At 48.2% G+C, this 26,132-nt stretch overlaps 2 protein-coding genes across 14 annotated transcripts in view; one reads left to right on the top strand and one right to left on the bottom strand.

Moving 5' to 3' along the window:
• Positions 1-420: 420 nt before the first annotated feature.
• Positions 421-11,401, bottom strand: PITX3 (paired like homeodomain 3). Of its 2 annotated transcripts, XM_060641659.2 has the most exons (5): positions 11,007-11,400; positions 4,083-4,332; positions 2,288-2,417; positions 1,908-2,110; positions 421-1,349 (listed from the first exon to the last, which is right to left on the bottom strand). In XM_060641659.2, the coding sequence occupies exons 3-5, from the start codon at positions 2,403-2,405 to the stop codon at positions 762-764; spliced, it is 909 nt and encodes a 302-aa protein (XP_060497642.1). In that variant the 5' UTR covers positions 2,406-2,417; positions 4,083-4,332; positions 11,007-11,400; the 3' UTR covers positions 421-761. The 2 variants fall into 2 exon arrangements, with proteins under 2 accessions (XP_060497642.1, XP_060497643.1); XM_060641660.2 differs by lacking the exon at positions 4,083-4,332 and having other exon boundaries at positions 11,007-11,401.
• Positions 11,402-14,607: 3,206 nt separating this feature from the next.
• Positions 14,608-26,132, top strand: part of GBF1 (golgi brefeldin A resistant guanine nucleotide exchange factor 1) — a 120,331-nt gene continuing 108,806 nt past the window's right edge. For 11 of the 12 annotated variants that reach the window (XM_078434772.2, XM_078434770.2, XM_078434771.2 and 8 more), the window contains exon 1: positions 14,608-14,866. The gene's annotated coding sequence lies outside the window, so the exon portion shown is untranslated. Of the gene's footprint in view, positions 14,867-22,060; positions 22,114-26,132 lie in introns of all 12 variants that reach the window. The other variant, XM_078434762.2, reaches the window with a different exon arrangement.

Below are 26,132 nucleotides of genomic sequence, written 5' to 3'. Positions count from 1 at the left end.
ATTTTATTGCTATTAGAGGCCCAAGCCCCTCATAGGAACAGTGAGAAACAGGTGCAGAAAGGCGGAGTAACTTATCTAAGATCATAGGCTTCCCTAAGTTGCAGAATTGATTCCTGCCAAGTAAGCGGTGGAGACCAGACCTCCCAGTTATCCGCCATGAGACCACCGGGTGGCGCCGCAGCACCAACTTTGGCCAACGCCGGCCAAGTTGCTGGCCCCTAAGCCACACTCCACAAACGCGCATGCAGGTGCGCTCCGTGGGTCCAGGAATCCCCCAGTTTTTCCATCCTGGTGTTGGGAGCTGAGGGGGTACTGAAGCCCTAGAAGCCCCGGCCCTTCTTTCCTGCACACCCAGCTCTCCTTTAGAAATGGGAGAGCTTGAGGGGAGGGGGCTGAATCGCAACTCTGAATCATCAGGCCTTTGGCAGTCCGCGCACGTTTATTTCATTAATCTTTGAAAATGAGGAGAGGAGTCTGAAGAAGGCGGGGTGGGCCAAGGGTCAGTTGGCCCCTGGGGAACTGGTCCCTTTTCCTGGCCTTAGTCCCAGGGGCGCGGACTGTGTGTAGGGTCCAGTCCACCCCTCAGGGTCGGCGGTGGGGGAAGTCTCTCTCCTGAGCCGGCCGCCTCCCCCCCACCCCTCAGCTGCCCCAGCACCCCTCTCACACCCCGGGGCAGGGGCAAGCCAGTCTAGACGACCCCAGTCCGGGGAGGCTGTGAATTATCGACCCCGCCCTCGGGGATGGTCGACGGACCGGGCCATTCATACGGGCCGTTCCACGGCGTACTGGCACGGACTGAGGTTGGCGGCCGGGGGCGGCCCGGGCACGGCGGGGTAGCTGAAAGAGGCGTGTTGTTTGGCCTTGAGCCTCAGGCTGGCCAGACTCGAGTTACACGGGTCCCGATATACGTAGGGGGAGGAGGCGGCTGCAGCAGCGGCTGCGGCGGCCGAGGCGTAAGGGCAGGATACTGCCCCGGAGGACACTGCGGCCGGAGCCAGCCCGGGGGGCCCCCCGCCCAGGCCCTGCAGGGCCCCGGGCCCTGGCACGGTGCCCGGGGCGGCCGCGGCCGAGGGCACCATGGAGGCGGCGATGGAGCTGGGTGGCGAGAAGACGGGCTGCGATGCCAGAGGCCCCACATTGACCGAGTTGAAGGCGAACGGGAAGGTCTTGGCAGCGAGCGGCGGGCCGAGAGCCTTTGGTGGCCAATTGCCGTACGAGTAGCCGGGGTACACCTCCTCGTAGGGCGGCACCAGCCCCCCGAGCGGCGCGGCGAAGCCGCCCTTGCATAGCTCCGCCTGCTGGCTGCGCTCGCGCTTCCGCCACTTGGCGCGCCGGTTCTTGAACCACACCTGCGGGAGTGCGAGAAAGACTGTCAGAGCAGCAGCCGGGCGGAGGCCCGGGGTCAGCGCCGCTGGCGGCTAGGTCACCGAGACCCGGGTTCGGGCAGGGGCAGGGCGGAGGATAAACGAGACGGGAGTGGTTAGAGACTGGATTGGGCAGCCAGGCCGGGGGCAGGGGCAGCGCACCGCGTAAAGGGGCTGAGAACAGTTGTGGGCGGCAAGATTGGGTCAGGGGGCCATGGTCTGGAGGGTCCTGTAGGATGGGGTCAAGGAGGGGTGAAGAAGGGAACGAGAGACAGTGCCGGAGGAGAAGAAACGCGCGGCCCGGAGCGACAGGGTGGAGTCAGAGCAGAGGCCAGAGGCTGGTTCTAAGGAGGCGGTGCGGGGCAGCAGGCGGAGGTCTCCGCACGTTGGGTGTTGGGCCGAGGGTGGGCAGTCAGGGCAGACGCACAGGCCGCTGGCTCCAGGGCTACTCGCTGAGCGGCAGGCTAGAGGGAGGCCCGGGCCGGGGACTGGGCGGGGGGAGGGGGCGGTGCCGGGAAGGTTGCAGGTCTGAGAGGACCTTACCCGCACGCGGGCCTCGGTGAGGTTGGTCCACACGGCGATCTCTTCGCGCGTACTCATGTCGGGGTAGCGGTTCCTCTGGAAGGTCGCCTCCAGTTCCTGTAGCTGCTGGCTGGTGAAGTGGGTGCGCTGCCGCCGCTGCTTCTTCTTCAAGGAGCCGTCTTCCGGGGAGCCTCCGGGCAGCGAAGCCGAGGCCTTCTCAGAGTCTGGGGGCCGAGATGGGGGCAGGTCACTGGACGCCCAGGCCTGCGCGAACCCTGCGGCTCCCAGACCTCCTCCACCGAGCCTTCACTCCCACCCTGCCTTCCACTCCCAGGTCCCCTCGCCCCCGCAAGAGGGATTGAGCTGCTATCTCCCCTACTCCCAGTAGGGGGTGCGCTCACCGCTGTGCTCTTGGCCCTTGCAGCCGTGTTCTGGGAGTGGCGGGTGGGGAGTGCCCGCATCTGACAGCGAGAGGGCCGGGCTCCGGGCCTCCGCCTCGCTGAGCAGGCCGAACTCCATGGAGGGAGGACTCTGGAAAGGAGAGAAGACACAGACCAGGTTGATGGGGCTAACATCTCACAGTTATCCCGTTCCCAGTAGTGTTTCCCCTCAAGTTCACTGTCCCCTTTCTCAGCCACCAATATAAGCTACTCCCGTGTGCGTACCCTAGGATAGAATGGAGAAACAGTAGCCTAAGGGGGAGAAGGTGTATACCCAGAAGTTTCATGCACAGATATGCACACCAAACTGTTTTGTTCACTGATGGGCACCGAAAACTCTGCTTGGTGCACAGTTGCTGTTCAATAGATACTTATCAAGTTAATGAAAACTACACTATTGCACAACACATACTGTATACCACAACCTCAAAAACTTCAGTTCCCTTTCGCATGTATGTCCAGTATCCCCACAAACTCATACATGCCCCTCAGCTAACATGAGACACTACCTGAACCTCTGTTATTCACTCTTCAGTGGGACAGGTTTGATTCTGAACCAGGCCCAATATGTCTCACACAAGGAAAATCACTGCTATTATTTATGAGTACTTACTATGTGCCTTTACGTCATTATCTCTCTTCTCACAAGAATGCATCGATATTAAGTATTATCACCCTTGTTCCAGTGAGGAAACTGAGACTTGAAGCCACCACTAAGGTCACAGAGCTCATACGTGGTGGAACTGGGATCTGAACCAGATCTGGGAAACTCCTCAGCTAATGCTTTTTCTTCATTTGCTTTTTCAAATTGTGTTCCAAACCCCCTCAGGGACTGGAACTTGGGACTAGCCTCAGGGATAGAGCTCTAGCCTGGCCTGGCTTGAATCTGCTTCAACTAGGGCAGTCTTACTTTTGCCTGTTTTGTTTATCCTTTCTAGAGAGATAGCATTTGAAGAAAGGGTTCCAGGATCAGAAATCAGTTTGAAAATCCCTGGGCATTCTTGCCTTGTCTGCTTCTGTGCCTACCTGGACACCTATCACACCCTTACCAGTTCTACTCATGCCAGTCTCTACCAGCACTCCCCACCCACAGCAGTAGATGTGGGCTTCTTAAGGTCATATTCCCACCCTTACTGCCTATCCCAAACCTCGCCTGACTTTGCCCGGGAGACTGCCTGGGTCCCTCTCCAAGTCTCCCCTGCAGGGTCCTTTTTCCTACTGGCTCTTCCAAGTCCCCTCTGGTGGGATGAGGAGAAAGGAGCACTAGTGAGGTTCAAGAACTCTGGATGCCTCTTAGAGGAGAACCAAAGAAGGCTAGGGACAGAGGAGCAGGATGAAGAGCTAGCTGGGTAGGAGGGGTCCATCTGCCTCCCCATTAACAAGGACTTAATGCAGGCTGTGCAAGGTGGCATTAATGTGGCGGATTAGCCTAGATTGAGATGTGTGTCACTTGGCTGCTCTGAATTTATTAGGAGCCTTTCTCAGGGAGGCACAGATGGGCAGCAGCCTTTATTTGCACATGGTAATGCCCCCATCAACCAGCTGAGAGATGACAGCTGCCCCCCCCCCCCCCCACCTCTCAAGCGAGATTGGGCATGGGACAGAGGTCAAGGCAGGAGGTTGAGAAGCAGTCCCCATTCTGTCCGCAGGCAGAGGGGTCTAGACCTTGGACCTTTTCCTAGGGTTGGAGAGGTAGGACTAAAGGGGAACCTGGGAAGGAGAGACGTCAGGTTCGGGGTGGGTGTGCTCAGCTTACCTCCCCTTCCAGATCTGCAGTCAGGAATCAGGCTTGGGGCTGCCCCAGTGATGGTCTGATAGAAGGGAAATGCCCTTGGGTGGGGCCTCTGGCAGCCTTGACTGGTAGTTCTTCCCAAATAGCTCAAAAGGCTTAGAACTGGGAGCTGGAAAAGGGGGTGTTCTGAAGTCTCCTTTTACTTCATATCCAAGATGCTCTCGAAATGCAAACCATGCCCCTGACTTCTCCGGAGGCCATGGGAGCAACACCACTGGGAAAAGAGGGATAACTGGGTTCGCCTGAAGGGAAAGCTAAATCCCATGGTGCCATTTGTCCTCCCAGTCTGCTTTGGCTCCAGACTTCCACTATTCCAAACTCCCCTTCCCCCAGCATTCCATACCTGTGTCTTGGTTTCACCCTCTATTGCAGCAGAGGGAGGCAGGGTGAGGAGAGACAAGGGCCAAAGTAAAAGACGAGGCCGAGAAAGTGGACTTCAGGCTGTGTGTTCCCAGAGACAGACAGACACACATGCAGACACACATGGGCCTCCACTCAGACAAAATAAGCACTTGGACTTGGAGCTAGAGGCATACAAACACATACTCTCCCACACATGTGCTCCCACATTCAGGCAGACAGACCCACACCGTCACACAGTCTCCTCTCTCTGTGACAGGGACAGCTGCCTTGGCTGTTTTGGAGCTAGCCGTTACCCTCCCCCCTTCCTGGCCCCTCTGAACCTCAGCTCTCAGTCCCAGGAACTAAGGACTCTATGGGGGAGGAGGAGGCCAAAGGGGCCAGGGGAGTGCTCTATACTCAGTGGTTGCTGGGGGAGAGCCTGTTTGGCTGGGTGGGGAGAAGTCTGAATAAGAGGATGGCTTGGGGGAAGAGGGCAGAAATTGTCCAGCTCCCACCTAGGAAAGTGATTTGGTATAGCCGGAAGAAATTAGGTTTGGAGACAAAGATCTGGGTTCATGTCCTGGCCCCCCAACTTCCTAGCTATGTGTTCTTTACCTCTCTGGACATATTTTTTCCATCTCTAAAAGGGAAAACATAATTCCTTCCCTACCTACCTCTAGTATTGTTATAGGGTTAAAATAAAACTTGATGTGAAAATAAGTGGGGGTAAAACTCTATCCAAGTTGCTTTCCCCTCCCTCCTTATTCATTGAACAGATGTTTATTTGGCACCTCTGTGAGCTGGGCACTGAGTAAGGCACTGAGGCTAGAGTGGTAAGATCTCATCCTCACATCTGCCCTTGCTTGAGTTCACCTTCCTAGACCCTGAATCTCCCAGTGAAGAATTTCTCTATTGAATAAACGTAAGTACGCTGCATTTGAGAGTGGAATGCAAAGGTGTATTGTGAATACTCTACCCTACACATAAGGCAGGGCCCAGTCAATAAGGTAACAACAAAATGGACAGAATAACCCAAGCTAAGAGCCACTTTGGGGATCAGGGACTGGTAAAGGAAAGAAGGAAGCTTTCAGGCTCTTGACTGGGGTAGTAACAGTGGCAAGGGCGTGATGAGGCTGAGAAGGGCCTTGGCTGTGAAACTGAAAAGGCAAGAACACCACAGTCAGGCAGGCAACAGAGAGATAAAGGGTGGGGGCACAGGCCTCTAGCTGACTCGTGGCTGGGTGGGCTAGCCAGGCAGAGGCGGGGGGCGCCAAGCTGTTGTCTGAGCTGGAGACAGGCTGGCTGAGGATTAAGCTCCCCCAAACTGTTGGAGGTCAGGAAGCTGGGGAGTTGGGACTGAGGCCAGGGGCTTCGCCTCACTCAGTGGACAGGGACAAGCAGTAAGTCTGGAAGCTGCAGGATTGGTTGACGCTGGTAGGAAACACCAGGCAGGGCCAAAGAGAGTCAGGATTTAACGGTGGTGCTGAGTCCAGTTCTGGGAGGGGCTGCCTGTCCCCCATCCAGCCTTCCTGACACACCCTGCTGGGGATGCACGGGCAAGGCTCCGTGGGGTCAGGGTGACAATCCTAGCCCAGGGAAGAAGAAAGGGCCTGCAGGCGCACTCTGATTCTGAGGTATAGGCTGCCTACATGGAATTACAGGAAGCCTATCATGGACTGCAGCAAGAACAAAATATTCAAGGCATATTAAGGTGGAGAGCAGAGGTCATCACAGGCCAGAGAGTTCACAGTAGGGAGGCCATGGCTTCCAAGAGACCCAAGCTCATGGCAAGAAGGCAAATGCCATGTGTGCCCACTTTTGTCCTGACGCCAACGGGAGAAACCAGGACTACAGCCAGAGAGCTCCCAAGTAGTTGAAATAATAATGCCTAAGCAGAAGGTATACCCTAGAACTGAGATGGGAGAAAACCACTGAATGAAGAGGAAGATGGAGGGGATAGAGTTGGGGTGCTGTGGCTCTGCTCAGCAAATAGCAGGTTGGCAATAGAGTATAAACCAGGGCCCTTAACTAGCATGGAGCCCACCTAGAAACCTGGATCTGAAGTGAGGCCCTTAAGTTCATCAGGGATGCCGAGCACCCAAACCGTCTGGTTTGCCGAACTGCGGTGAGCAAATGGGAGCAAACGAAGACAGCTGTAGACGAGGCTCACAGCCCCACGAAGAAACCCTAAGACTCAAGTGGAGGCAGCAATGATTTGATGTGGTTAATTTATCAAGGGGTAAGTTAGGGATCAGAGAAATGGGCCCCCACACCCACTCTTCCCCTTTCTTCTTTCCTTCAGCAAATGTTAGGTGCTAAGACAAATCCCTAAGAATGGTAAGGCACAGAGCCTAACTTCTAGGAGCCTGTACAGTCTGGGGAGGCAAGCAGGATGGGCGACGATAGGCTGAATGGGACTAATATTCACATTGTGGGGGATCAAAGAGATGGAATCCCATGTAAGGTATCAGGTTTTGGGGCTCAGAGAAGGTAGCACATGGCAGAGCTGGGGAACTGGGGAGGTAAAGGAGCAGAGGCTTCTAAATAACACAGCAGTATTGGGAATGAGCTGGCAGGTTCAGAGGGCAACAGGCAGCCTAATGTGGCCAGGGTCTCAGTGTGGGCCATGGGAGATCATCAGAGAAAAACAGGTCGGGGGGACTCCAATGAAGGACAAGGGATGGTGCTTCAGGTTTGATAGAGTCTAGGCTAGAGCATCTCCAGCTTTTCCATCAAAAACCCCTAAGACCAGTAAGAGAGAACATGACTCTGGGAAACTGGGAGCACAACCTCAAACATCTGCCACCAATATGGAACTTCTTTGAGATCTCCAACCTTATGGTAAAAATTGGAGCAAATTTTGCATTCTGTTCCATACTTAAATTATATTTGTCTTAATATAAAATAATGTTTTCTCTCCAAATCTCCACGTGACATCTTCAAGTGACATCACACACCAGGAAGATGGGCCATGTTTATCTTGCAGCGTCATGCCCCTTCCACTCCTGTCCTGCCCTCTCGCCCATCCCCCCTTTTGAGAAGCGGTGCTCCAAGCAATGGGAGTCACTGGAAGCTTGCAGGCAGGGGAGAGACATAAGAGCAGCATCTCTGAGACCTTTATTTGGCTGTGGTGAACAGAATGGATTGAGCAGGGGAAAGGTGGGAAAGGGGGCACTTAACTGAAGTGTAAAGAAGGCCCCAGGGAGGACAATGGAAAAGGGGTGGAGAGAGTTTTGAAAGCAGCTCTCACTTACCCCACTGCCTTTCTGTCCCTATCACTCTCCTCATGGGTCCCTGGTCCATGACCATGGACTAGACACTCCAGATGATCCCAAAGCTCAGGACCTAATGGATCTTTCAGGTTAGCTGCCTTTTTCCTCCCCACCCTCTAGGACTCATCATTTAGAATGAATGGAGAAAAAAAGATTTGGGTGGCTCTGTCCCTTTCTCATGCCTATCCCCAGCTCAGTTCCAGCCTGCTCCCCTCTGCCCTCCTGGATCTGGGTCCTGGGCTCATATTCATAGCCTTGAAGAGGAGGCAGGCAGGGATCAGATCAGATTAGTGGAAGAGTTAAGCATTTGTGGAGCTCCCTAGAACTCTTCTTGGAGAGGAGCAGGGGTAAATGGCAGGCATCAGAAGCTTGGGATAGGGTGTTCCATCTGTCATTGACAATCTTCCTGTGACTGGATCAGATGCTACCAGGCTGCATCCTGGGAGACCCCATCCTTCCAAACAAAGATTCTGTGGTTACAGGGGACCTACAGCTTGGGCATAATAATAGCAATAATGCTTCTTATTTCTGTGGTGCTTCTCCATTTGCAAAGGGCTTTCAAATACATGATTTCATAGAACTCTTAAAACCACCTTGAGTGTCAGGAATGTGCATTCTCATTTCACCTCTAAGATGAATTTGTACAAGGTTACACAGATTGAAGAGATTTGAATCCAGTTCTCCTAAAACCAGAGTCTGAGTTCTTTCCACGCCTTGCCCCCTCCACTCCAGCAACCATTTGTGGCTCTGACATGCACTGATCCTCCCAAGCCCTGAAGGATTCCATTTCTACTTCCTGCCTCTACCTCCTTTCTGGAAATGAGCTTTGGAAGTTTGCTGCCCACTGTGTGCCAAGGAACATTTTCCTATTCATCCTGAGCTTGCATCACTCCGGTTCTATGAGGCCCCCTCATCTCCCATTTCAGGATTTGGGGAGCAAACAAATCTTCTGCTTATCTAGGCCTTTCATTATTTGTGGATTTCCATCCTATTTCACCTTCCAGAGGCCTAAACTTTGAAGTTTGCTCTCTCCAGCAGCCCCTTGCTCCCCATTCTGTGAATCCTTCTCTGATCCTTCTCTAGGTCCATGACATTCTCCATAAGAGCCAGTGACCAGGCATGCGCTCAACTACATGGTTTTATGAAAGGATGGGAGAAAGTTCTATTTTTTGTTTCTACTCGTCTTCATTATAATGGTATTGCTTTTTGGCCTTTTTGGCAAATGCAGAACTTTAGGCTAAAGTCTTCAGGGAACCATCTGTAATGCCTTCCCTATTCCTTTCCTGACTTTGAAAATGAATTGCCTTTCATTTCACCCATATTTTCAGTGATTTTTCACAGGTGATGGGAGCACAAGCCCCTGAAAAAGGTATCAGAATATGGTGGGAGTAATTGGGGTGTTTCTTTATATTTATCAAAAGCAGGCAAGGGATAAAAAAAAAGGTTGAGAAACAATGGTCTAGCCAGTGATAAGCAAACTTTAAAACTGAGGAATGAAGGTGGTAGTGTGGGGCATATATATTATATGTCATTCATGGGTGGTGGGTGAGAGAGGTTGAGACCCACTTGTTTAGGCTACTCATTGCTAAACACATCGCTTTGCACCTATCCCATGAAAACTCAGTCCCTAGATGGCTTGCTCTGCTGACTTACACAGACAGGGAAAGTTCTCTCTTCTCTGTTCCCTTTAGCTTAACTAGGCTCTGGTTAAAGAGTTGGGGTCAGGGTGGGTGATCACTGTATGGGTCCAAAGGAATTAAGGCCCTTCCCCAACTGCAGATAAAACAAAAGCGACAGTTGGGTGGGACTGAGACATCCTTCCCCACCAGACTCGGAGGGCCATATAGGCCCCATGTTGACCCCAGAGTCTGCATTCCTTCCTTCTTCCTCTTAGCCACCAGGGTGCTGTTGGGATTGGTGGGGGTGAGAGAGCCAAAAGGGAGACAAAACCACAGAGTTTGCTTTGCTAAAGGGCTGCAGTTTTCTCTTTAGGCCTGGGCTTCTGCCCCTTGCAGGGAAGGAGTCTTTAGCCTGCTGACACCCAGGTAGGAATCTGGGGCTGTCTGGTCAGCTGTATTGGAATTAGGAGTTGACTCTGAGTTTGTGAGGGAACTGAAGCTGTCAGGGGGGCTTGTGCCGACTCCTCCTCACCCTCCTATTGCCCTTTGTGGTTCATTTTTTCCTTTCCTGGTCTAGCAATCCCACCATTGTCTTTCTCTCCTCAAATCTGGATTCTAGAAGTGCGGGGGGATGATGCTCAGATCTAGTCTGGGTTGGAGACGGAAGGTCCCCCAGCGCCACTCCACTCCAAGGCCAGGCCTTTGCTCTCACTCCCTGCTCCCTGTCCCCCTCCCCGCCTCCGCAGCCCCTAGGGGCAGAAACTAGTTTGCGAAGTGTGAGCTGGGATTTGAGGCGACCCACCACAGCGAACCCCACTGCACATGCAGCAGCTGAGCAAGGCGCGGCCGGGTAGATGGACATGCCACTCGGCCAGGGACATTCTGTCCGCCCCTGCCGGACACAGTGCCTGGTCCGGAGAGACCCACCTCGCCTCCCCGGACATTCTGTCCGCTCCGAGCCGCGCGCGCGGCGGACATTCCGTCCAATTCCATGTGGCTCCAGGCCGTAGCCCATCCGGGCCGTGACACCCCAAGCCCGACACGCCAGACCCGCTGGCTAGTCGCTCGGGCTGCCCAGCTTCGGCCCTGCCACCCGCACAGCGGCCATCTGACCCAGTCTCAGCCAGGCTCTCACAACACGGCTCCTATCCCGACTGCGAAGTGGCTGGGAAGAGAAGCGTGTGCGACCAGACTCACTCCTGCTCCCAGCCCCTCAAGTCTGATCCCTGGGAGAGGGGCGTCCGGAGCCGTCAGCTGCCCCCACGCTGCGCGGCCGCCTCCAGCTCCCCCCGCTGGCCAGGGCCTCGGCAACCCTGTTTGCTCCGTGACCGCCTGCCCCGCGCCCCCGAATTCCAGGGCTCTTTCTGGTAATGATTTCCCGACTCCCTGCTTTGCGGAGCTCCGGTCCGGGCTTCTTGTCTCCGGCTTCCCTCCGGATCCCGAGTCTCCCTCTTCTCTGTCCCCCGAGTCCTGACGCTGAGTTTCCCTTTTCCTAAGTCCTGGCCCCGAGTCTACAGTACGCCCTCCCAGTCTAGACCCGTTCCCCAGGCACCGTTCCCCAGTTCAGCCACCCAGGTCCTGTTCTAGGGATCCTGAAGTTCGGCCGTGACCCCTCGGCCTCATGAGCCCCTCTCCCCGCATGGTCAAGCACTCACAGTGAGTCCCGCAGCAGGCAGACTCCCGGCGGCGGCGGTGGCGGCGGCGGCGGCAGTCTGGAGGGCAGGCAGGGGCCAGGGGCCGGGCACCCGGCCGGGGCGGGGGCCACCCCCCTGTGCCCGGACCGCCGCTCGGCTCCGGCGCTCCCGGACTCGCTGAGGGAGAGAGTGAGCCTCGCGGCTGACTGCCACCCCCCGCCGGCGCCCATTCACTTTATGGCAGCCCAGGGCGCCCCCAGCCCGCGGCAGCTAGCCTCGCGCTTCGGGCCCCGCCCCCTTCCAGCTGCGCCTCCCGGGCTCCACCCTTTCCAGCTGTGAATTTTCAGGCCCCGCCTTCGGGGGAGGGATCGGGCCGGCGCACCGCCAAGAAGCCCGCCCCCTGGCCAATCGGAGGCACTCCTCAGCATCTGGGCCACGCCCTTCCCCACGTGGCTGAAACCTCGCTGAGCCAGAACATTTTGGCAGAGCCAAGCGGGCGAGAGTAAAGTGGGGCCGGTGGCCCCGCGGAGTCGGGGCGCGCCGGCGGCGAAGTGGGGCCAGGCAGCTACCCTGAGCAATGTACAGTGGTGCCGGGGAATTGTACAGTGCAGCCGGGGCGCCAGGTGGGAGGGCGCACGGGCCGGGAGAGGCCACCGGGTTTCAGCGCTTGGTTGTCGCTCAAGTTTCGCTGATTTTCTCCACTTGTCGCTGTCTGTCTCCGCGCTTTTGTCTCTGCTCCAGTACTCCCATGTCTTGCCTTTCTTTCCTCTCCTTTCTCCTCCGCTGCTTTGCTCTTGCTGTTTGTCCCTCTCCTCCCTCCTCTGCCCCTTTGAAAGACTAATTTATCTTTCTCCGTGCTATTTTTCTTTACATCTTTCTTTTCTTCCTCTTCTCAGCTATCTCCCGTCCTGTCCCCCCACCTCTCCTCTTCTCCAAGTAAGGTGGCTTCGTTAAGAAAGCAGGGTTTGGAATGAGGCAAACCAAGGTGTCATTCTAACCTTGCCACCACCACCGAGTGTCCTTGGGCAAGTAACTTATCTACTACCCGCCTACTCCCGCCTACCCCTCAGAATTAAAGGAGGCTCTCACTGTAAGTCAGGGCCTGGGTGGTTCACCTGTTAGTCTACACCCTTGGCTTGCCCAGGCTATGTTCTCACAGGCTTGACAGGGCTAGCTTCTCCCAGGGTGATACCAGGTTCATCCTGTGGGCAAGATGTGGCCTTGATGCTTGCTAGATAGGGAGTTGCAAGGGACAGGACTGATGTGCCAAAGAACATGTGGAGTGAGGCTGGGTTGCTTGGGTGCCCCTGAGGGCCCTAGGCCTTATCATACAGTATGATCCTAAAATAAATCTGAACAGTCATGTCTCTGCCTAAAACTCTGCAATAGCTCCCGATTGTTAAGACAAAGGCTAAGCTCCCTAGTTTGGCATACAAGACTTTCAGGACCCGACCCTGCCTCCCCCTCCCACCCCACCCCAGTGCAAAAGGGTGTTTTTATTAAAGCATGGGGACAGGACCCATGGGCAGGAAGAGCTGCCTGGACCTGACCTTGTCTAAATCTCCAATCTCCTAGTGGTTTCCTGCACACCTCTGGCCTTTCTTCGGACAGTAACATATTCCCAGCCTTCATCTTGCCAACTCCTACTCATCTTCCTAAGCTCCAATCAGGTCTCATTTTCTCAGAGAAAATGGGTTCCTCAAATACCCAGGGTATAGCTAGATGTCTAGCTTCATGCTCCCACAACCCTGTTACACACACTCTCTATTATTCCACCCACCATACTGAAGAGATCAGCTTATGTGAAGTCCTCTATGATGCTAAGCTTTAGGAGGTCAAGTACCATGTCTTCCTCATATTTCTATTCCTAGGCATTATGTAGAACTCAATACTGAAATCTAAGAGGGAGATATTCTGCCTGGTAAGATGATGGATATTGTCATCTTTCCCCCCCTCATTTCTAACACACTCCCATTCATGCATTTAGGTTGATTAATTGTTGGAAGTATATGGGAGCAGAGATGAGGAGAGTAGGGAGTTTTGGTGTACTTAGGATTTTCCGGTTGGCTCTCCAGGACCTCTCAACCTGAGACAGGCCCAGAAGACCGAATCCCAGGTTTCAAATGAAAGTGGAAATGGCTCAGGTACTGTGGAAAGAGGTGATATGGTGGTTCTGTCTTCTTCCTCTAACTCTCTTTGGGTGAAAGAAGCAAGATCCTCAAGCTGGACCCAGAGTTCAGAAGCCTGGTCTGCAGGTGCGGGAAGCTGTTGAGGAGTTCTCAGGTCTGATGTTCAATCTTGTGGTGTCTTCAAATTAGAGGAATCTAGAGCATTCCCACATTCCTATGGGGTTAGGTATGGAGTTTCTCTGGATTCGGGTCATCCATAAATGGGGAGAAAGTTGGTATCTTTTCCCCCTGCCTCGGTAGTCTCTTCAAGTCTGCTGGGACACCTGGGCTCTGTTCCAGCAGACAGTCTGAGAATTACACCTTTCAATCAGCAAGGAGAAAACTCATCCTCTTGTCTTCTTCCTACACACTCTCACTTCTGGGTAATTCTAAATATCCCGGCAACCTCTATCATCTCTTGCAAGGGGAGAGGCAGCTGGAGGTAGAAGAGTGAAGATTGGGGTGGACATCTAGTCCTTGGGCCTCTTAGCATTTCCAAGGCAAACAGGAAAGGCTTTAGTTTCTCGGCCCCGGGTGATGTTGACTAACCCTCATGATCAGATTTTTTTCAGGTAGGTAAGTAGTGTCCAGTGCTTAGTATGAAGAGGAGAGTTGGAAGTACAACCCGATAGTCTAAGGCATAAGAAGTAGTGAGAGGCAGTGAAAAGGAAAGCTGGACTGAAGGTGGGGACACCTGGGTTTGTCTCTCTGCTCTGCATTAATTAGGTATATGAACGTGGGGGCCATCTTTCCACCCTGGGACGCGGTTTACAGAGACCTGAATTAGATATCCAAGATTCCTGCTCCCTCTCATTTTCTCTCTTTCTGAATGATAGGAATGCGGCACAAGATGCAGAAACAGAGTTGTAAAGGGACAGACACCCGTATGAGAAGCCAAACAGGGCAGGCGGGCGGGAGGGTGGGGAGGTTCCAATGGATTATGGGACTGGTTTTAGGATGGAAAGAACCCAGAGCTTCCTCGAAAGGAAGTGAGTGATCCCTCAAAGGGCAAGATATTGGCCTAGATAACTTTTGTTAGGGGGTGGCCGGGGTGGGCAGGGGAGGGAAGTGGAGGGCAGTAAGGTCGCCCGCTCAGGCTCTCAAAACGGACCCCGCCCCCTTTCCAGCAAATCGTAACTTTCCTCCCCATAATGCCCAGCAGCCACTGCTAAACGGCACACTGCAACCAAACCTACCAAGCTCCACCTCTCCACCCGCCCAGCACAATTTTTAATTTTTATTGGCTCTTTTAACTGTCACTCAGAGAGTCCTCGTATCCGTTGGTTGTCCCCTACCTACCCTTTTCTTTCCCTTGTAATCTCGCCTCCTTAGGTAGTACCCGCCTCCCTAAGCTAATTTTCTCTTTCTGTTGGGTAGCTGGAATGCCACTTCTCACGATACAATGCTATGATTGGCTGTAAGCAGCAGGGCTCGCGCAGTTACCAGGCAGCGGGCTAGACTGAGGCTAGTTACCACGTCAGAGAGCTGACAGGGAAGGTAGCCGGCTCCACCGCCCGTTTCGGCCGACTCTTTCTGGCCGTCTGTGCGCTCCCTGACTTCGGCCTCAACTTCCAGGAAACAGGCTCCTTCCCTTCTCCCATCTGCCACCAGAGCCGGGAGAGCCGCTTAAAGACGCCTTCGGGGCCCGGGCTGGACATGAGCAGCGGCTGCGGGTCCTGGGACTAGGCCCCGCCATTTTGGATCCGCTGACAGGTCAGCGAAGTCTCTTAGAGTTTCAGTGTCGTAAAGGCCACCTTGACATCGCCACAGGGAATGAGGGGAGGAGGGCCCTTAAATTGGACGAGCCGGGTGGGTTAAGGACGCAGACGCAATAAGTCGGGGAGAGATTGTTGTGGGAGGGAACTGGAAGGCATGCAGGGGGCAAAGGTCAGGCCCCCGCGGCTGGAGGGGCGACTTCGGCTCTGACTTCTGATCCCTTTCGGGTGTCCGAATCTTTCTTCTTGTGTTCTCAGGCTTAATCTAGCCTTCAGCTTCCCTCTTCTCGAGCTTTCTGCATCCCAAAGAGCCCAGTCCTCAAAACCTGAAAGCAAACCTAAAGAACATTGTATGTACTTTTTAAGATTGATTTTTAGACCTTAGGTATGAGAGTCTCTGCAGATCCTGTACAGCGTCCACTTCTGTTTGACTGCCTCATTAATACAGCTGACTGCTTTTTAAATCCTGGATGATGAACTAGTGCAACCTAGACTCAGGTAGTGAGAAGAAGTGTGGAAGGATTGAGGTCAGTCTTAGGAGACTGGGACTAAGAGAAGACTGCTCTTCTAGGGCAGCTCAGCTGCCAGTCTGCGTCTATATGTAAACCCTGGACTTACCTTCTGAGCCTGTTCTTCCTTTACATGATTGTTTACAGATATTCTCTTCTGGTGTATGTTTTCAGTTGGCATTTACCCCAGGGTCTTCAATTCATTTGGCCTAAAGAGATGTTCATTCACAAGGAAGCCACTCTATTATGGCATATTTGGCTGAGAACAGAGAAGGATTTGAATATTGGTGGTTTGGTACTGTTGGCCTATTATTTTTAGTGGGTAAAAGAGTCATGAAAGATGTTCAGCTAATTTAAAAGTTCAGCAGAGTGAACGATGGAGCCTAACTCCAAGGAGTAGTTTATGGCGCTGTGGTAACTTTCAATAAACTTCTGTATTGTAAAACTGTAAAAGTCCCCAGAGGTAAAGAGTGTCTTCAGAAATGAGGAATAGTGTAAGTAGTGTTTTTTAATGCATAACATAGAAAATTTTATGCCTTTAATTCAGGTACACAAGGCAGTTCTCTGGGCCCTGTGGGGGATACAAATAGAAAGGTCTGTTTTGGGATTGTTCTGTTTAATTTACATACTTCTTAAAAGCAGTAGCATATATGTGCAATGGCCTAGGTAGAGCATGAGGTGGGAATGAGCAGTATCAACCTAATGCCTTTCAGAAAGTAATGGACACTTAATAAATGTTATCTTTGCCTAGGATTAGTTTTAGTATGTGATCCTGACTTGTGGCCTGGTTCTGGCTCTGGCAGTCAGGACTTTGCATGGTGAAGTAGTGACAAGGAGGATCAAAACCTCCTTGTGTTAGAAGGAAAAACTATGTAGGATCTATAGTGACTAAACTCAGTTTCTTCCTACCTAATACCCTCTGCCCTCCTGAAGCGTGTGTGTGTGTGTGTGTGTGTGTGTGTGTTGGTGTGGGACAGTATTTATTGTTTGTATTTATCAATTTAAAATAAGTGGGATGGAAATGGTCCAGGAAATAGTTTGTGTTTTAACTTGCTGATCTAAGTTGCAGAATTAAAAAAAAAAAAAAAAAAAAAAAGTGGCTTTATGAAATGACATAGCCTAGGAAGTACCCGGTTTGATGAGCCTGCCTTGCTCACCTGGGTTGATAGGCCCTGGTGAGCCCTGTTGAGTTGATATGCTTTGCATAATAAGCAATCCAGTCTTTGATTAGATAGTGTGACCAATCCAGCATCTTTTCACTTGAGCTTGGAAGTATCTCAGGCTTCAAAGATTTTCCCTTTCTTTACCAAAATGTCATTTTCCAGATAGTAATAGTTTTTGCTTCCAACCCTCATCTCAAATCAAAAACTTTGTTCTTCTTTTGTATGTCAGCCATACTTCAATTAAAAAAAAAAAGGGGGGGCGCCTGGGTGGCTCAGTCGGTTGGCATCTGACTTCAGCTCAGGTCATGATCTCACCGTTCATGAGTTCGAGCCCTGCGTCAGGCTCTGTGCTGACAGCTCGGAGCCTGGAGCCTGCTTCGGATTCTGTGTCTCCCTGTCTCTCTGTCCCTCCCCACCTCTCTCTCTCTCTCTCTCTCTCTCTCTCTCAGTAATAAATAAACACTAAAAAAAATTAAAAAAAAAGAAAAGAAAATTTGTTCTTCCTTCAAGACTTGTACTTGAGCTTTATTTCAAAAGTGGCTGTAGACAGTGATGTCTACTCTTTTTTTTTTTTTTTAATGTTTATTTATTTCTGAGACAGAGAGAGAGCATGAGTCAGGGAGGGGCAGAGAGAGAGGGAGACACAGAATCAGAAGCAGGCTCCAGGCTCCGAGCTGTCAGCACAGAGCCCGATGTGGGGCTCGAACACACAGACGACGAGATCATGACCTGAGCCGAAGTCGGACGCTCAACCGACTGAGCCACCCGCCCCCAGTGATGTCTAATCTTGAGATTGATGCTCATTGACTCAGTAAGAGCTCAGGTTGTAGGCACATATCATGAGTAGCCGGGTACCAATCCCAGTTGAACTTGAAGTTCTCAGTGTTCCACCACTATTGCACTTCCCCAGTGTTCCAGAATGAAGGATGATTGCCACTTTTAGATACTAACTTCATTGATAGGGTACTTAGACTGGCTAGTATGAGCAGCTAGAGAGGAAAAAGACACAGCTCCTGCTTTTGAGAAGACTCACTGTATTTATACAGCATTCACTGGAAGGATCATCCTAGTCTTTGTTTGCCATTTCTATTGATTGATCACACTCTGCTCCTGTGGTTCAGTGTGACTAATTAGAATAATTCTGCTGTTGGGATAATGGTGGGGTCGAGTTGAAGGGAGAAGGGGAGGTTTTACCGTCAGGCTAGAAGGGATTGTGTAAATGTAATTGGCAGCTGTTTAGCTTTTATTGTTCTTTTTCTATATTTCAGTATGTTCAACAGCAATTGTTTAATTAAATGAAAATACAATAAAGCAGTATGGTGATTTGGAGCCCCAGTCAGAGTGGAAGTAATCATGGAAGTAGTGATTGGTTGCCATCACATAAAGCAAGGATTACAAGCTTAAATGCCTGAGTTTCAGGCAGGTAATGTAAATGAGTAAAGTAAGCCACATACGAATATATAAGGGTGTAGTGGGGACTGTAGTGTACTGGCATGTGGGCACAATGTGACCAGTCTTGGTGCTTTTCAGGAGAAACTTGAAATTCAGATCATTGTGTTTTAAACTCTTGGCAACTAGTTATAAAGTGTTTAAAAACCTTTTTTGCAGGCAGAACAAAGTATGTCTGTGGTCTGGATTTTATCCATCATCAGTGGATGATGACCCCTGATACACAAGATAGACATGCCTTATGAGACTTAATCACTGCAGTTCTCTATGTATAATCACACAGACTAACTTTTTATCTTTGTCCTACTCTGCAAACTGTTACCCTTAATTTTCACCTTGGGTGCTCTGCATGGTTAACAGATGAGTGAAAGAGAGGAGCATTGTTTCATTTTTTATCTCTAGGCTGATAGAAGGGACATCTTTGGACATATCTTAGTGGTTCACCTTGCATATAGTTCTTGGGATAGACTCAGGATCTCCGTAGAGGGAGGTGTCGTGGCAGAGCTGAAGTACACTGGACACCTGATTATTGGGTTTGGGAGGATTTTCCAGTTGTGGCCTGTCAGGGCACCAACTCTTCCTAGTTTGACTTACACTTACCTCTCCACCCTTGGGATAAATTTCTTGAGCCTAGTAAGTTGTTTACTAATTCAGTAATTCTTGGACACTCTCTGTGCTTTATTAGCACAGAACTATGATATATATGGTCCTTGGCCAGCTCTGGGAATCTTACAAGCTGTATCTTTAGTGCTTTTCTGGAATGTTTGAGAGACTAAGTAAAAATAAACCTTGGAAGGGCCAGTTGAGGGTCATTTAGCTTTTACCCTCTCAGAAAGTCCATCAGTTTTCTTGGTTTGCACAGCTCTGTATTAGACATCAAAGCACCATGAAACAGTCTTTGTTTTTTGAGAATGTAATTTTTTTTTTTCCTTTAGAGAGAATGGATGGGGGGTGGGGAGAGGGGTAGAGGGACAGAGGGAGAGGGAGAGGGAGGGAGAGAATCTCAACCAGGTTCCACACTCAGTGTTGAGCCCAGTGCGGGGCTCAATCCCATGACCCTGGGATCATGACCTAAGCCAAAATCAAGAGTCAGATGCTCCACCAACTGAGCCACCCAGGTACCCTGGAAATTTAATTTCTTATTGGATAAAGACAACTTTTAAAAGCAATTAAGAAAAAAACTTCGGGGTGCCTAGCTGGCTCAGTTGGAAGAGCATGTTGTTGTGAGTTTGAGCCCCATATTGGATATAGAGATTACTTAAGTAAATATTAAAGAAAAAACCCCGTAAACAATGGTGTACTAGTAACACCTATTTACAACCAAAGAAAATAAGACCCATATATACATGTATGAAGAGTTGGCATGGGCACCTGGGTGGCTCAGTAGGTTAAGTGGTTAAACATTCAATTCTTGATTTCAACTCAGGTCATGATCTCACAGTTTGTGGGGTTGAACCCCAGGTTGGGCTCTGCACTGACAGCATGGAGCCTGCTTCAGATTGTCTATCTCTCTCGCCCTCCCCAGTTTGTGCTCACGTGTGCTCTCTTTCTCTCTCAAGATAAATAAACTTGAAAAAAAGAAGTGACAGTAAAGAATTATGTATTTCAGAGAAGAAAGATGAACTTGCAAATAGCACATGAGGAGACTTCAGGAAGATAGATGCGAAAACAGAATAGACTGGTGGGCAGATGTAGGTTATTTTTGTCTGTAGAGTAGCCTGTATGGAAGGTTTGTAACTTTTGGTAGAGAAACAAATATGGGATGCAGAAAGGTTTGCCTGCATAGGCTTAGAGTCCTTGTCTTCTATGAAGTCATTGTTCTTACAAGAGGTGGATGTTAGCTGCACTATATTGAATAGTCAGTCTTATGTTAGTCCACCCATTTGTTCATTTGGTCCTTCAGTATTTATCATTTTTGTTATAGGCATTGGGGATAAAAAGGTGAATAAATCATGGTGTCTTCCTGAGATGCTTATAGACTCATGGGAGAGACACACTAAATGAATAATTATAAATCAGTATAAGTTATTTAAATAGAGCTATGTACAGTGTAATGGGATGACAGAAAAGGAGTACTAATACTCTCTGAGAGAGTGGAAAGGTCTCATAGAGCAGGCATTATAGTAACAGCTAATTTGGGGGAGTTTTAATAGCTTTGGTTCCATGCTAGGTGCTTTACAGCCTTCTTGTGTAGGCCTCATAATAAATGGATGAGGAGGTACTCTCTTCATTTTGCAATGGAGAATTGTAAACTGGGGCTCAGAAAGGCTAAGAAACTTGGCTAAGATTATAGAGGTGGTGATGGTCAAGACAGTTTTGCTTCTGAAGCTTGTTCTTGTAACCACTGTGGTACATTCTGACTCATTGACTCTTGGATGAAATAAGGGTTTATTTACCAGATGGATAAGAATGAGAAGAATACTCAAAACAGAAAAAGGAACAGTATGTGCAAAGGCAGACAACAAAGACCATGACTTTAAAAAGAAGGAACTTTTGGGGCGCCTGCATGGCTTAGTTGGTTAAGAGTCTGGCTTCGGCTCAGGTTGTGATCTTAAAGTTTGCGAGTTCAAGCCCCACATCGGGCTCTCTGCTGTTGGCATGAACTGCTTCGGATTGTCTCTTCCCCTCTCCCTCTCTACCCCTTCCCCGCTGTGCGCGTGCATACAAGTTGTCTTTCTGTCTCTCTCTGTCTCTCCCCCTCTCTCTCAAAAATAAATAAACATTAAAAAAATAAAGGAACTTTCGATGGTCTATTTCATACATACAGACAGAATATGTATAGCTTATATGGGGCATCAGTGTCCCCTAAAAGCAGAATATCACCAAAACTGAGGCCACTTGTACACCTTTCCCTATTAGTCACATTCCTCTTCCCCACAGCCAGTATTCTAAATTTTTTGTAAGTTTCTCTGGGATATGGTCTTAGCAGTAGAATTGCTGAGATACAGGATATGAAGTTCTTCAGTTTTGCAAGATAATGCCAAATTGAAATTCAGATGAATTGAATCAGTTTACATATTAGCCACTTCCTCTGCATTTTTACCAACTCCTAGTATTGTCAGATTAAAAATTTTTTGTGGGGGTCCCTGGGTGGCTCAGTTGGTTGAGCGACCTACTCTTGGTTTCAGCTCAGGTCGTGGTCTCAGGGTTCATGGGATTTAACCCCTGCATAGGGACTCTGTGCTGATGGCATGGAGCCTGCTTGGAGTTCTCTCTCTCTCCCTCTCTCTCTCTGCAAACCACCCCCCCCCCACACACACACATACAAATAAACTTAAAAAAAAATGTTTTGTGCTATTTTTGTGCTGTAAAATGGTATCTCATAAACTTCTTTTATAATTTTCTTGATTATTAATGGTGCTAATAATGTTTTTTTTTATATTTGCTGTTTGTATTTTCTTTTTCTGTGAAATAATTATTCATGTCTCTTGCCAGTTTGGGGGAAGGTTTATATGCCTATTCTTAGAGTTTTGTAACATATTATGGACATTGCTTCTTTATTAGTTATATGTGTAAAATATACAAATATTTTCTCTCCCAGCTTGTGATTTATTTTTCTCCTCTTTTTTTATGGTATCTTTAGAACAAATGTCTGTAATTTAACATGGTTTAATTTACCAGTTAAAAAAAAATTTTTTTTAATATTTATTTATTTTTGAGAGAGAGAGAGAGACAGAGCATGAACAGGAGAGGGGCAGAGAGAGAGAGGGAGATACAGAATCCAAAGCAGGCTCCAGGCTCTGAGCTGTCAGCACAGAGCCTGACATGGGGCTTAAACTCTATGAACCATGAGATCATGACCTGAGCCGAAGTCAGACGCTTAACTGCATCACCCAGGTGCCCCTATTTACCAGTTTTTAAAATGGGTTGTGCTTTTTATTTTCTGTTTAGGTGGTTCTCTCTTATGCTCAGGTTATAAAAGTATTCTCATATATTATCTTCTAAAAATTTTCAAGTTTCCTTTTTCACATTTAAGTCTTGAATTCATTTGAAGTTGATTTTTTTTTTTTTTTTGTATTCCATGAAGTAAGGATCCAATTTGTGGTTTCTGTTTCTCCTGCTTTTGTTTAGATCTAGAGGGAGTTGCCAGTTGATAGAGTGACTCCTCTTTGAATCCTCTTGGGGTGAGTAACTGGGATGCCACAAAGCACGAGGGGAATGCTATACACAGTGTTTTCAAAGGGTATATGTGGCTCACAGTCTCTGGGCCAGTGGCCTATTGGCTGGGGATGTTAGTTGCTGTGTATTTACTTGTTCCTTCTCACGTTATTTCTGATAGAAGATACACCTTAAATTTATGAGGTCCTCTGCAGGCCTTTGTGACCTTGTGACCAGGGGTTCTAGGCTGTCGCCTACCAGGCAGCAAGTGGTTCATCCAAGCTTCCCATTTGAAGCTGAAGGGCAGATTCCCTTGGGACAATCACTTTGTGAGGAAACAAATGCTCAGGGGCCGGGCAGGAGATAAAGCAACTCCCCATAGACCTTGAAAATAATTCCTCTTCATTTTCTAGTTTCTTTTTTTTTTTTTTTTTAAACTAAGAAAAGAAGCTTAAGACAATGATTTTTTCTTGCTTAGGTCCTCACTATCTTGGAAAGTTGTTAGCTTTGGGGAGTCTGGGTGACTCAGTTGTTAAGCATCTGACTTTGGCTCAGGTCATGATCTTACTGTTTGTGAGATCCAGTCCCACATTGGATGAGCACGAGCCCTGCTTTGGGTGAACCCCACTTCTCTTTCTCTCTCTGTCTCTCTCTCTGCCCCTTGCTCACTTGAGCCCCCTCTCTTTCTCTCTCAAAAAAAAGTAAGAAAGAAAGAAAGTTGTTAGCTTTTGATGCCTAATAAATTTTGATCAAGTGTTAGGTTGGTTACTTCAGTTTGGAGTCCCAGTTCAAAATTTATTTCTTCCAGGAAGCCTTCCAAATAACCACTAGATCCTATTAGATCTCAGTTAATCCCATTGACACTTTTTTTTTTTTTTGCAATTTGTAGTATAGTGTTGTTGTTTACCTATATTGCTGTTATTTTCAGTATGAGTGTTTTCTCTCATTCTCTTAGTTTTTTTTTTTTTTTTTTTTTTTAATGTTTATTTATCCTTGAGAGAGAGGAAGAGCATGAGCTGGGTAGGGGCAGAGAGAGAGGGAAACACAGAATCCAAAGCAGGCTCCAAGCACCAAGCTGTCAGCACAGAGTCTGATGTGGGACTCCACAGAGCCTGACCCAGGACTCGAACTCACGAACTGTGAGATCATGACCTGAGCCAAAGTTGGACACTCAACCAATTGAGCCACTCAGGAGCCCCTCTCTTTGTTCTTTGAAAGAGAAATTATTCTTATTTTATAGTGTTCCTTTACAGGCCTTCCAAAATATTTTTTTATAATGATAGGTATTCAGTATACATACTGAATAATAACTGTATTTTTTTAAATGTTTATTTATATTTGAGAGAGAGAGAGACAGGGCGAACGGGAGAGGGACAAAGAGAGAGGGAGACACAGAATCTGAAGCAGGCTCTGGGCTCTGATCTCTCAGCACAGAGCCTGACGTGGGGCTCGAACTCACGAGTGGTGAGATTATAACCTGAGCTGAAGTTGGACGCTTAACTGACTGAGCCACCCAGGTGCCCTGAATAATAATTATATATTGAAGGCCTTCCATGATATGCCCCACACCTCCTATTATTACTCTAGGAATAATGTTCTAGCCAATCTGGAATAATCATGATTCCTTAAATACCTACTGAATTTCCTACCTATGAACCTTTACCCTTGCCATTCTTCCCTTATATTTTTTATTGTTTGAATCCTGTCTGTCGTTTAGTTGCCTTTCTAGAGCCTTTTGCCAGAAATAATTTTCTTTTTTCCACTACTATGACACTGTGTATTACTCATGTATTGAAGATCTATATGGGCTTGTGTGTGTATATATGTGTTTTATCTAAACTACTAGATTATAAATTCCTTGTGCGTGGGTAGTGACATTCTGTATGCTGTGCCTAGTATTTTGCTTAGCATGTGTTAGGTAATGTCTTATTGACTAAAGTAAATGTTAGCTAATTAACATTGATTGCTGATCTTAATCACTTATATATGGAATAATACAACTATTCTTCACTATTCTAATTTAAAAATAGGTAATAAGTAATATATATGTGTGACACAAAATTCAAAAGGTAAAAAAGAATATACAGAGAAAAGTAAGTCTTCCTCTTATCCCTGTTCCTCTCTTCCCTTCTCTGGGGGCAGCCTCTGTTAGCAATTTCTTCAAAATCCTTCTAGAGATCTAGAACATACTCATCTTGCCTAAATAATTTAAGGAAGGAGAGATACTAGAGATTCTATCTTTTCTCTTCTGATACTTTGAATTACTTTTTAATTTGTTTATCTTTAGTTTCTTGGTTCTCCTCCTTATTGTTGTGTATGTTCTCATTGTTGGATCTTCTCAGGAGAGAACATTGTGTGCCTAGGACATTTAGAAAGTAGATAGTCTTCTGGGACTAATCTAGTTGTTTCTTTAAATTGTCATTAAAACAAATGTGTTGTGGGGCGCCTGGGTGGCTCAGTAGGTTAAGCGTCTGACTTCGGCTCAGGTCATGATCTCATGGTCTGTGGGTTCAAGCCCCGCATTGGGCTCTGTGCTGACAGTTCAGAGCTTGGAGCCTGCTTTGGATTCTGTGTCTCTGTCTCTCTCTGCCTCTCCCCCACTCACTTTCTGTCTCTCTTTCTCTCTCTCTCAAAAATAGATAATTAACATTAAAAAAATTTTTATTATAATGGGGCACCTGGGTGGCTCAGTTGGTTAGCGTCCGACTTCGGCTCAGGTCATGATCTTGCGGTCTGTGAGTTCAGGCCCTGCGTCAGACTCTTGTGCTGACAGCTCAGAGCCTGGAGCCTGTTTCAGATTCTGTGTCTTCCTCTCTCTCTGACCCTCCTCCATTCATGCTCTGTTTCTGTCTCAAAAATAAATAAACGTTAAAAAAAATTTTTTTATTGTAATGTTTTTCATACTTCTTGCTTTCTGGGGACCCTGTCTTCTGCACAATATGCAAATGGAACTACTTGAAGGTTGCATTCTTTTCTGTATATCTTTGGCTCATTTTCTTTTAGATCCCACTAAACTCACTAAATGCCTCATGGGCAGAAATTATATCTCATCTCTTTAATTAGTTTTTAATTATATTGATGGTACAGTAATATATTCTTCTTGTAAAAAATTAAAACATTCTATATAAGGCTAAAGTATCCTCTGATTACTCACTGATTTCACAGTACTTTCTCTAGAGATAACTATGGTTATGGAGTTTGGGGTATATATATTCTCTGTTTACATATATACATATTACCTGGACAAAATACATAAAGTATACTTAATAGCATGGATGATTCACAAACATAATGTTTCAAGGGAAAAGGTCAAATTGCAGAAAACTAATATTGTATTAGTTAAATAAAAGTACAAAAATATATGGAATGATGTTATATATTATTTAAAGATACATATCAGGGGCACCTGGGTGGCTCAGTCGGTTGAGCGTCCGGCTTTGGCTCAGGTCATGATCTCACAGCTTGTGACTTCGAGCCCTGAGTCGGGCTCTGTGCTGACAGCTCAGAGCCTGGAGCCTGTTTCAGATTCTCTGCTCCTCCCCCGCTCATGCTCTGTCTCTCTCTCTCTCAAAAATAAAAACATTAAAAAAAAAAAAAACAACATATCAGTGAAGTAAAAGTACAAAGCAACATAAAAGTTTAATAAACGCCACATTTAGAAAAGTGGGACCTATGGATGAAAGAGAGGAGGATATGATTTAGGGAGAACATACAGTGACTTCAGTTGAACTATTCTTAATCTGGATACTGGCTGTTATATTACTCTTTATGTCATACTGTAAGTTGAATATTACATATTTTCAAAAACAAAAATCTAGCATTTTGTAGGATGGGTTGGTTGGGTTTTACATAAATGGTAACATAGAGTCATATACTACAGTTTCTTTCATTCCACAATATGTCTGACAGCTCTTTCTGTGTCTTATTTGTTTTGTATCCTTAGTACTCTGAAAGATGCCTTATGCATAGTAGGTGCTTAATAAGTAAATATTTGTGGAATTCTTTCTTCTCTTAACCCTGATAGCCTTACTGTTTTAACTTCCCT

Source organism: Panthera onca, chromosome D2 (genome assembly GCF_046562875.1).
Source record: "Panthera onca isolate mPanOnc1 chromosome D2, mPanOnc1 haplotype 2, whole genome shotgun sequence".
Lineage (NCBI taxonomy): Eukaryota > Metazoa > Chordata > Mammalia > Carnivora > Felidae > Panthera > Panthera onca.
This window is presented reverse-complemented; position numbering and strand designations above follow the sequence as displayed.

What these genes read in the sequence shown, in the direction of transcription:
- PITX3 (XM_060641660.2), bottom strand. Translation starts at nt 2,405, where the DNA reads ATGGAGTTCGGCCTGCTCAGCGAGGCGGAGGCCCGGAGCCCGGCCCTC. An exon ending in CAAGGGCCAAGAGCACAGCG is followed by an intron (nt 2,111 to 2,287) that starts GTGAGCGCACCC and finishes CTCGGCCCCCAG; the next exon opens with ACTCTGAGAAGGCCTCGGCT. An exon ending in TCACCGAGGCCCGCGTGCGG is followed by an intron (nt 1,350 to 1,907) that starts GTAAGGTCCTCT and finishes GCACTCCCGCAG; the next exon opens with GTGTGGTTCAAGAACCGGCG.